The sequence below is a fragment of the Phycodurus eques genome, chromosome 22, assembly GCF_024500275.1.
Source record: "Phycodurus eques isolate BA_2022a chromosome 22, UOR_Pequ_1.1, whole genome shotgun sequence".
Lineage (NCBI taxonomy): Eukaryota > Metazoa > Chordata > Actinopteri > Syngnathiformes > Syngnathidae > Phycodurus > Phycodurus eques.
In genome coordinates, this window is record NC_084546.1 from 7,504,976 (window position 1) to 7,515,498 (window position 10,523).

General features: G+C 37.9%; 3 protein-coding genes across 7 annotated transcripts in view; 1 reads left to right on the forward strand and 2 right to left on the reverse strand.

Moving 5' to 3' along the window:
• Positions 1-965, reverse strand: part of utp20 (UTP20 small subunit processome component) — a 26,255-nt gene extending 25,290 nt beyond the window's left edge. The window contains exons 1-3 of the mRNA XM_061668382.1: positions 776-965; positions 235-315; positions 51-117 (exon numbers count right to left, since the gene is read on the reverse strand). Of these exons, the coding sequence (XP_061524366.1) occupies positions 51-117; positions 235-315; positions 776-826 (199 nt within the window). The 5' untranslated portion in view covers positions 827-965. The remainder of the gene's footprint in view (positions 1-50; positions 118-234; positions 316-775) is intronic.
• A 774-nt stretch (positions 966-1,739) lies between these two features.
• On the forward strand, positions 1,740-8,780 carry slc5a8 (solute carrier family 5 member 8). Of its 5 annotated transcripts, none has more exons than XM_061668387.1 (17): positions 1,740-2,063; positions 2,874-2,993; positions 3,829-3,894; positions 3,968-4,019; positions 4,062-4,153; positions 4,243-4,281; positions 4,359-4,474; positions 5,091-5,231; positions 5,303-5,432; positions 6,592-6,680; positions 6,752-6,861; positions 6,923-6,990; positions 7,068-7,154; positions 7,313-7,530; positions 7,600-7,703; positions 7,777-7,865; positions 7,953-8,780. In XM_061668387.1, exons 1-17 carry the CDS (start codon positions 1,830-1,832, stop codon positions 8,055-8,057), a joined length of 1,860 nt encoding a protein of 619 aa, XP_061524371.1. In that variant the 5' UTR covers positions 1,740-1,829; the 3' UTR covers positions 8,058-8,780. The 5 variants fall into 5 exon arrangements, with proteins under 5 accessions (XP_061524371.1, XP_061524372.1, XP_061524367.1 ...); XM_061668388.1 differs by having other exon boundaries at positions 4,086-4,153; XM_061668383.1 differs by having other exon boundaries at positions 7,313-7,703.
• lyrm5a (LYR motif containing 5a) lies at positions 8,039-10,147 on the reverse strand. The gene is made up of 3 exons (XM_061668389.1): positions 10,020-10,147; positions 9,775-9,840; positions 8,039-9,271 (listed from the first exon to the last, which is right to left on the reverse strand). The coding sequence occupies exons 2-3, from the start codon at positions 9,817-9,819 to the stop codon at positions 9,059-9,061; spliced, it is 258 nt and encodes an 85-aa protein (XP_061524373.1). The 5' UTR covers positions 9,820-9,840; positions 10,020-10,147; the 3' UTR covers positions 8,039-9,058.
• Between the last annotated feature and the right edge of the window lie 376 nt (positions 10,148-10,523).

Below are 10,523 nucleotides of genomic sequence, written 5' to 3' on the forward strand. Positions count from 1 at the left end.
ATGTGTTCACAATTATACAGAACAGAACAATATGACTGCTTTGTACATACTGAAGTTTTCTGTCAAGTTGAGGTCTCTCCATTTTGTCAGGCCTTCAAAGAAATAGGTTTCGACTTCCTGCATTCCACAAAGACACTTTGTTAGCAGTCAAAGGCAAAAACAATAACAAAAAATATATATAAGTCAATATATTTAAATAAATAAGTTAAAAATGCCTCATAGCAACATACATACCTCTGCATAGGCTCCAGTTTTGTCAATCCGGTGGATGACGTTAATGTTGACATTGGACAGCCTCTCGGCAAAAGTGAGAAACTGCAAGAAGTAATGGTTCAGAAAATAAAAACATGCACTGACTGCTTTATATTTCCTCATTTGGGTACACATTTTGCAGACATTAAAGGGGACATGTTGGGGAATTTTACTTCTTAGGGTCTCTGGAGTGCCTGCCCACACTTCAAGTGTAGAATTAAACAACCAAATCAATTTGAAGCCAAAAATATGTCTAAAGTTCTTTATCCTCGGGCGAAAGCACTCCATAGACACCTGGGAGCTGTTTTAAATTGTGAAAAAAATCATAACACGTTTCTTTCAACAGAATTGTCTGAGAGTCCCTAATGTACTAAACACACGACCTATCAAGGGTTAGTTCGCCCGTGACAGAGAATTATAGCAAATAAAATGACATATTATGTTCAAAAAGACAGTTGAAATTGGTGCTGGAGTACTGTTAGACGTGTATACACCGCTCATAGTTTATGCGTGGTGCTCTTACCCTGTAGGTGTTCTCAGATTTGTGATTGGCAGACTTGGATTTGATCTTCATATTTGCTTCGTACCTTGTCTTGAAGTCAAATGTAACCGGGAAGTAGCTGCGTGTTAATGTTTCACTTAACACGATTAATCGTTCATTCTCTTAAACTAAATTCACGAGTGTTTACACGCATGCCGGACATCACAGCGCGGCCATGATGCAAAACAAAGGATCATGGGAAAATATCCTCCACGTGGGTATGTGTGCGGGGAAGAGTGAAACAAGAAGTTGCTATCGTTCACTTCCGTTTTCGTTCCGTGTTTACACCACCTGCTTCCGGTTTCGTTTGTGCAGGAGTCATAACATTCACAAATAAACGCTCGACTCTTCGTATGGGTATATATAATAATAATTTATATGTGAAAATAATAATATAAACGAGTTGTAGCAATTTTAATATGAATGGGAACGTACACGTTAAAATCAAAATTATTAGTTCGAGCCATAGCTTGCGCAGCGAATAATGCTGACCAATAATCAAATCCATCACCAATCAATTGCAGGACAAGACAAATAATTATCCAGAGTACAAACAAACTTCACACGGGAAGGCCTGAGCCAAGATTCGAACCCCAAACCAGAGAACCGTGAGGCAGATGTGCTCACCACTGGAACACTGTGCTGCCCTCATTAACCAAACTCATTTGGGAAAACAGGACATTTTTGTAAAGGTCATCTTGATACAAGTGTCAAAGTCATTTTATTAAGTGGAGGAGGACAAGCTTTTGAGGAAAAAAAACATGCAGACCTAACTAACCACAAAAACAAAACAGTTTGTGCACATTTTATCTGTGGTTTTATTGTCTCTGTGTGGGTGTGGACTGTTGAAAGCTTGACCATTTTACTGGTCTGTTGACTCCTCTTCATGTACCTGACTGGAATGTCCACCTCCCCCTTCCTCCTTCACAAAACATAAAAGGTCTCAAGTGCTTTTTCCTCAGTCTACCATTTTTTTTTTCTAAATCACAAAACACATGACATCTAAGTAACTTTTTCTATTTTGCTTTTTGTTAAAATGTCATCAGCCCCTGTGGTTAGGGCTTCTTTTGCGGCTGCAGACTACGTGGTGTTTGCTTTCATGCTGGCAGTGTCCTCTGCCATCGGAGTCTACTACGCCTGGACAGACCGGGGCCTGAGGAGCTCGGACGACTTCCTGACGGGCGGACGGCGGCTCACGGCTCTGCCCGTCTCCTTGTCTCTGACCGCCAGCTTCATGTCGGCCATCACGGTGCTCTCCAACCCCGCTGAGGTAAGGGAGAATCTGAATGTGAGGTGAGTCATTACAGAATTGAGGACAATTCAGGCACTAACATATTTGAAAAATTAACTATTTATTTTAGAATTTTTTATTTTTTATTTTTTTTAAACAGGTAACAAATCATCCTTTAATTTCATTTGTCCAGCTCAACCAGTTATTTTATGTCACATCATATATGTTGCTGTTTGGCATATACAGGTGGCTGAAAATACATGTAATTAAAAAATATTGTTCAATATATCCTTTACAATTAAAGAAAGATGAATTTTATTTGATAATTGCAAGAATAGGGTTGCAAATCAGTGCAAATGATAGTTTTTGCTCAAGCGTACATGCTTCCTGTGGTAAATGCGATGCTAAATCGTCGATTCTTTTTCTAAAAAAAATGATAATCGGTATTTTTCAGATAATCAGATAACAGGGCCTGATTACGTCCTTTCTGCTGAGTCATGCTGCTGACTTTTTTTTCTCTTCCTCTCAAAGACTCAAAAGGTTTTAGCAACAGAGTTGCATGTATGTTGACATACCCTCAGAGCATAATTACTACTATTTAGAATATGTCTGTTATTAAAAAAAACAAAAAACATTTAACAATTATCAGGAAGAAGTATCAACAAAAACAAAAAGAAGTTGATTTTAATCTTTATCTGTTAGTTGGTCATGTATATTTACATTTTGTCTCAGGACAACTATAATGTATATAATAAGTGCATGTTTTCGTATTTTCTTCATGGATTTTTTTTTTGGGGAACAAAAAAAAAACGTGTAACTCTTTAAGGCCCCAACAACTGTTTTCTTTAGGTGTACCGTTATGGAGCCAGCATTGTATTTTATAGTCTGTCCTATATCATGACCATGATGGTGACGTCTGAGGTGTTCCTCCCAGTATTCTACAGGCTGTCCATCACCAGCACCTATGAGGTACGCATTTTAAATCGTGCACAGTACATTCGGAGTATTTCGAATAGAATAAGCCTCTGTTCATCCAAATTGTGGCTCTACAGCAAAATGGACAGTCGAAGCACACAAGAATCACCAATCTAAATATTTACCTGGACAGTAACATTGTATGTGATGACTACATTTGGGTCAGCAATAATATTCATGATAACAGTATATCTAGGGTGGGCAAAGTTTTATGCTCAAGGTCCAGCTCATTTGTAGACAAAAATTATATATATATGAAAAAAAAAAAAAGTTAAATATTTAAAATTGCTCATTTTAATAAATAATAATTTTCATTTTATTTTTATGAATTAAATTAATTCAAATACAACTAACCAATTATTTAATAAAATGACTAAAAATGTTACATGTAAATGTAAAATTGTTCATTTTATATTAAAAATACTTCAAGTTCACCATCCTGCCCAACATTAAAATACATTCGTGTTGTAGGTAGAAGTGTTCATCAAACCTGAGATTTTATTCCTAAAAAGTTAATTTTGAACTATGGCAAGCCACTGTAACATTATGCACAGTTTGAACTTTAACATTGCGCTTAAATATAAGAAATTAAAAAAGCTTGATTTAAATAAATGTAAATGTACTGAACTTGAAAGTTAAATACAACTGAACACATACCAGGCTCCATGTTGAAAAATAAAACCGTTTCTTATATTCCAACAATATAAATAAAAAATGCAGAATATGTCACCTTTCAACTAAAAATTGAGGTAATTTGAGTGTTATTAGACTACCTAATGATGCCAATTTTTTGGGGGATACCCTATGTTATTTGTCCTCCTCTGTCAAGTATCTGGAACTCCGTTTTAGCAGAGCAACCCGTCTGCTAGGAACCATTCTGTTCATTGTGCAGACGGTAAGAAGCCGTTCCAAAACCTCATAATTCTCACCCCTACTGTGCTTTTAACACGAGGCATTGCTTTGTCTAGATCCTTTACACGGGCATCGTCATTTATACCCCGGCTCTGGCTTTAAACCAAGGTACGGTGCCCCGACTTGAAGGTGCTTAACGTTGCAGTAAAGCTCACACTCTGCCTCCCACTACAGTCACCGGGATGGATCTTTGGAGTGCGGTGATTTCCACAGGCGTGGTGTGCACCTTTTACTGCACTATGGTGGGTAAAAAAAATAAATAAAAAATAAAAATATATATGACTATGCTGCTGAAAAGTGAACACACATTTTGATTAAATGTGTTTTCCAGGGTGGGCTAAAGGCGGTGGTGTGGACGGATGTTTTCCAGGTGTGGCCATTAATATGGCATATAAGACTAACTGGGGGCCACGCTAATATGATGAAGTGTCTACTGGACTCCTCCAGGTTGGTGTCATGCTTGCGGGCTTCCTGTCAGTCATCATCCACTGCGTGGTCATCAAAGGCGGAGTCGGACCTATTATTTCAGATTCCCAACATGGAGGGAGGCTCGACTTTTGGGAGTGAGTGTGATAAAACAACAGGAGCCATTTAGTACGTGTCAAGCAAACTTTTTCATTTTTTTTTTTTGTTCAAAAGAGTAGCTTTGCCCTCATTCTTGTCATTGTCTCATTGATTCTCTTTTGGCCACTGGATGTTGCCCAAAAAACCTGCAGCGTTTTTTGTTTTTTTTTAATTATTATTGAAAATCTGCCTTTACAAACATGCTATACGAGCTGGGTCAATAGTCGGTATCCATTTTATTAAAGTCACACTTATTTATTGCAGCTATATTTAGTCAACACAGTTTAATCCTGAAATTCGAAGTAGGATTAAAGGGTTAAAGTTTGAAATCATGGTTTCAAGTTAAGGGCTTCACGGTTTCAAATTAGGGTTTCAAGGTCAGTGGTATGGTTTTTAGTCTGGGTGCGGGGTTGTGTATGGACCTGGGCTTTCCTTCTTTCGTACCTTCCATCCTCCTTTCCCTCCTTACTTAAGTTTATTGAAAAAGTGTATAGTACACAGTCCCTTCCTTTGGCCCACCCTGCATTGTCAAATTATTTGTCAATGAAAATCTGACTTTCCGTGTCTTTTGAAAGAGGACCCTGTTCCTTCCTTACTGTGCTATCTATTCACCAGCTTTGACCCCAACCCACTGAAGAGACACACGTTCTGGACCGTGACCTTCGGCGGTACGTTTGTCTGGGTCAGTATCTACGGCATAAACCAGGCCCAGGTGCAACGCTACATCTCCTGCAAGAGCATCACCCACGCCAAACTGTGAGTTTTAGCTTGAGATGACTGGCTTTATTTTGTGTTATTTACCCGTTGTTTGTGTTTCGTATTCCCAGATCGTTGTTCATCAACCTGATCGGCCTCTGGTGCATCCTGCTGTCTTCGGTCTTCGCGGGAATGTGCCTCTATTCAGTGTATAAGAACTGCGATCCGTGGACCACCGGCATGGTTTCTGCTCCAGATCAGGTTCAGTAAAACATGAGATGTGAAATTAGGCTCGGGATGGACAAAGTATGGCCCACCGAGCGTTTACATCATCAAAGAGTCCTGTAATATTTGGTTCACTCATTTTGACATTTTTCTCCACCTGAAATGGGTTCATGAAAATGTATTTTTTTTTTCATCTTCATTTATTTAATAAAATAATTTGTTAATGTATTTATTGCAAATACAAAACCGTAAAACAATTTGACATATATATCATTTTTAATTAGTTTTTTAATGAATGAATTGTAAATGAAATAAAATTATGAGCAAAATAATTTTCATCTCCACTCAACATTTTTATAAAATAATTGTTTAATAAAGTAATTTTATATAATACAATGAAAACATTTAAAACAATTTTTTGGGATATACATTTAATATTTGTGATATATTAAACAATTGGTTAATTTATAGTAAATAAAAACAAATTTGTTAAATTCTTTGTATACACTTCAACTTTAATTAAATAATTGCTTAATGTATATATTGAAAATAAAAATAAATGTATATATTGAAAATAAGAAAAAAATACTGATACATTCAACATTTTCAATTTAATAAATAAATTGATTTCATGTCAATGTAATGTGGAATGAAATAGAATATTACTAAAATGAACAATTTGCAAAGAAAGTTCACTTTTTTAATGAAAAAAAAATGGTGAATGTAGTTATTGAGTAAAAATCTAAACAAATATTTGTAAAATAGACAATTATTCATGCGTTTAGCATTTTTAATGTATTGGAAGGAATATTACATACAATAAAAGGTATTAGTAAAAGAAAATTGTACATACAAATGTAACATTCTTGATGTACTAGTTTTATTTATTAGATATATTGATTGTAAAAAGATGACATACAAAATAAAAATTATACAAACACAGTGCAGTACCGTTAACATTTTTGTATTTAGCTTACTAAATAATTGGTTAATTCATAGTATTTAAATGAATTATAAATAAAACAATTGCACTGAATTATTTTGTTGTTCAAATACATTACATATCCATTTCAAAGATTTTTTTTTTAACCTCATCTACAAATGACTTGGCACATCAGTCCAAGGCCTTCGAGTGCAAAAATGTACACACCCCTGAATTAGACCAAAGTAAAGCAGCACATTTTTCACTCTGTAGTTGATGCCATATTTGGTGATGGATATTCTGGGAGACTACCCTGGCCTGCCTGGACTGTTTGTCGCAGCAGCTTACAGCGGCTCACTAAGGTCCTTAACTGCACCTCAAAAATCGTACTTTTTCGGACTGGTGTCTGATTGTGTCGTCCGATCACATGCAGCACGGTGTCTTCCAGCATCAATGCGCTAGCTGCTGTGACTGTGGAGGACCTGATCAAACCACACATGCGGGTGTCCGAGAAGAAGCTTTCCTGGATCTCAAAAGTCCTGAGTAAGCATTAATGTACATTTTTCAAATGAGTTTGCTCCTAACGTAATGAAAATGTTTCCAGGCTTTTTATATGGCGCTTTGTGCATTGGGATGGCAGGACTGGCCTCACTCATGGGTGGAATATTACAGGTAGGGCCTTATATGAGTAAAATGATCTAGTTTTGTTGGTTCTATGAGAGTTTGAATGTTGGTTTCCATCCATATAGGCCACCGTCAGCATCTTTGGGGTCATTGGAGGTCCTTTACTTGGGCTTTTCTCACTGGGTATCCTCTTTCCTTTTGCCAATTCAAAAGTGAGCCACACTATAATACTGTTCGGGCCTAAAAATAAACTTTGTTTTTTGTTTCACAAAAATCAGTCATATAAAAACATCATCCAAGCAACGGCTCGTATCTCGAAAAACTTTTAAGTTGAGGTACTACTGTAGTGAAGTATCAAAGTGTCTTTCAGGGAGCCTTGTCAGGTCTGGCGTCAGGCCTTGTCGTGTCGCTTTGGGTGGGCATCGGCGCCCAGATTTACCCCCCGCCTCCCACTTTGAGTCGACCCCTGTCTCTCACCACTGAGGGCTGTAACCTCACCGCTTTGGACAGCCTCAACCGGACTTCCACAGTGTCGCCCACTCGCATGAGCCACATTGCTGCTTCCCCAGCGCAGCTCGGCCATGCCAGGTTAAGTGGACATCCCTTCTGGAGAGCATTTTGCTTTGTATTTTTGCTGATTTTCTCTCCCTTTGCAAGGAATCTGCTGGCAGATAACTGGTACTCCCTGTCCTACCTTTACTTCAGTCCCCTTGGGACCATCACAACCGTCACGGTGGGCCTGCTCATCAGCCTTGTCACAGGTATGATGACCATTTTTGACACAGTCGGCTTTCAAAATTAATTCAAATTTAACCTGGATGATTGAAATTTCAGGAGGTTGGAAGCGCAAAGTGGAATCAAGGCTTACTTTGATGAAAAGAGACACAACTCTCTTTTGCATACTCAAGGCACTCAAGGACAGAGTAAGTCTAACAAATACCTTTTTAGATTAAAATAAAAATCACCATTTATGCAGTTCCTCACTATTTTATCTATTTTTCCCTCTTCAGTTAATGACAAGAGCCGCCAACCCTGACCCGACACAAGGCAAAAAGAAGCACCCCGGGAATATTAATCCCGTTTTTTGCGACATTGAGCTGGACTACATGAAATGAAATGCAACACGCTTGCATGAGATCCATATTATTTTCCATGTAGGATTCTGTAACTTATGTCATTGCAGATCAGTGTTTCCCATGTATATGGAATGATGATCTCATCTCCATTTACTCCCAATTTGTTTTACTCTGTGAAATCTGGACCGGTTTAGTTGAACACAAAACTATTATTCTGTTACTTAAATGGCAACAAAGGGAAACACAGGTTAATTGTACTACATCGCTGGATAGATATAGATGAAGAAACATGTTATAAGTAATAATTGTCATGAAAATGAAAAGGGGGGGGGGGGGGGGCGGGAAATGAATAATTTCTCACGGCACACCTGATGACCTCTCACGCAGTGGTTGGGAATCACTGTTCTAGATCATTGAAAAGGGCTCTGTAGGTCATAAACCATCGTTGAAGCTAAGTATATCATACTCTCTTTGCAAATGTGTCTTTTTATTGATTGATATGTCACACAAAGTGGCTATTTTATGCGCCAATTATTCACCATAGCAAACACTATGAAGTTAATCCAAGTACGTGAGGCCTCTGTTTTGTGCACATTTATTTTGTTGTTCAACAGTCCGTATTATACACAGATTTACTGTACATACATTTACATTTATTTGTCACAAATTCCCCTTGAATCCATAGATCACCCTCCTTACGAAGAATGTATGGCTATATGGTTTGTTGGGAGCAATAAATTAACAGTTACAGTTGTGTAATTATGGCTGCTTCCACATTACTCTCACACAATGCCTGCAGCTGTTTGTGTACTCAACATGCACAAGCGACTTGAACAATACCTTAAAATCAAGTGACATTAAATTGTTCATTTTTGAGTGTGTGTGTGTGTGTGTGTGTGTGTCCTTGAGTGCATGTGTAAAAACACACTGCAGAATTATCTGCAATGTGAATAATTGTGAAAAATGGACAGCACCATTCTTCACTGTAGTCCAGGCTAGAAATTCATAGTTATAAAATAATAATGACATCCTAGGTGCAATTATGTTTCTGGGTCATAATAGCGCTTTTTCATGGCTCTGTATTTCTTGAGGAAGTAGAGGGCCTCCAGCTCTTTGATGACAAACTCTCCGCGTCCCACGAGCTTTTTGATGTGTTCGGGCTCCGTCACGTCTTTATTCTTCATGAAGGCCGATTTGAGGCGTTCTCGGAAAAAGGCCGACCCCTCCGGGTAATCCCGACCGAGATACAGCAGCTTTTAGACGGGACGAAAACACATTTGACCATCACCTCATGAAACCTTACCCAGAAGTCGGGCTGAGCAACTGGTTTTATGGATTTATATGAGTTTATGTGGCTGGTTGATTTTTGTTTCCAGAAGCTCAGAGATTTGGTCACTATGCTTGGCAGCGTGTTCTGTATGACGAACATTTTGCTAATTTTTGACACGAGGTATTTTCGTCCAAATATTATGCAAGGGTAGTTTAGCCTCACCTAAAAAACTCTGCATGAGAAAAGCGCATTTTTCTTTTCTAAGAGGAAATTGTTTACACTTTATAAAGAATAAATTCTTTTTTTTTTTTTTTCCCTCTTTCTTCTTCTTCTGTGGAGATTGATGCAAGTTAGGGCTGGGGAAAACCTTGCTGGGAAACAAACTTTCAAAGCTCTTTTTGTGAGAGGGGGAATAAAGAAAGTCCCATTAGGGGAAAAAAAGAAACGAGCAAAACTTTGAGTGAATGACGCCAAAAGTTCACTTACGTTTTTGTAAAGCCTAATAACGTCACGTCTTAGTGGGTTGGCCATGTGATAAGTTGGGCGACACCCCTGAAAAGATAAGGAAGCATCAGAGAGATATTAGAAACTGAATTGTAGCAGTAGATCATGAATGGAGAGCACAAAGGCTTAGCTTTAGCTAAACAATAGCACATTAGCAAGCAGTTTTGAAGCACATTGCATCTAGTCTGGCGAAAAAACATCTGACAAAAATGTGAGGCAAACCATACCAACGTCGGTGTGGTAGTTGGATAGGTGAATAAAGTTAAATTAAGTATTAATAAAGTGGAATCTTGACGTTGTCCTTGGAGTAAAGGCTGTCCGAGCAGCCTGCCGTGCGTCGTCCGTTATGTCGTAAGCCACAACAAGCGCTGCCGTAAAACGTGTTTTTTTGCTCCGAATGTTACAAGTACTGCACTATTTTTTGTTTAAATAATAAACATGTATAAATTTGATATACCTTTAGTTCATGAACATGTGGTCGAGTCGAAGGTATTAGCTGAATATGCTACTTGACGGATCTTTTAAATAAAAATAAAATTATTATGCTCCACGTTTTATCGTCAACCCTACACTTTTTTTTTTAATGAATTGCGAAATTTGCACTATTCCGTGGAGGTCACCTCTACTATACACATGCACGGCAAAATAATAATTAAAAAAATAAAAATAAATAAATAAAAATGTGTCGCACCGCTGCGTTAAGGTCATTTGTTTGCAGGTTGTCATGGAGA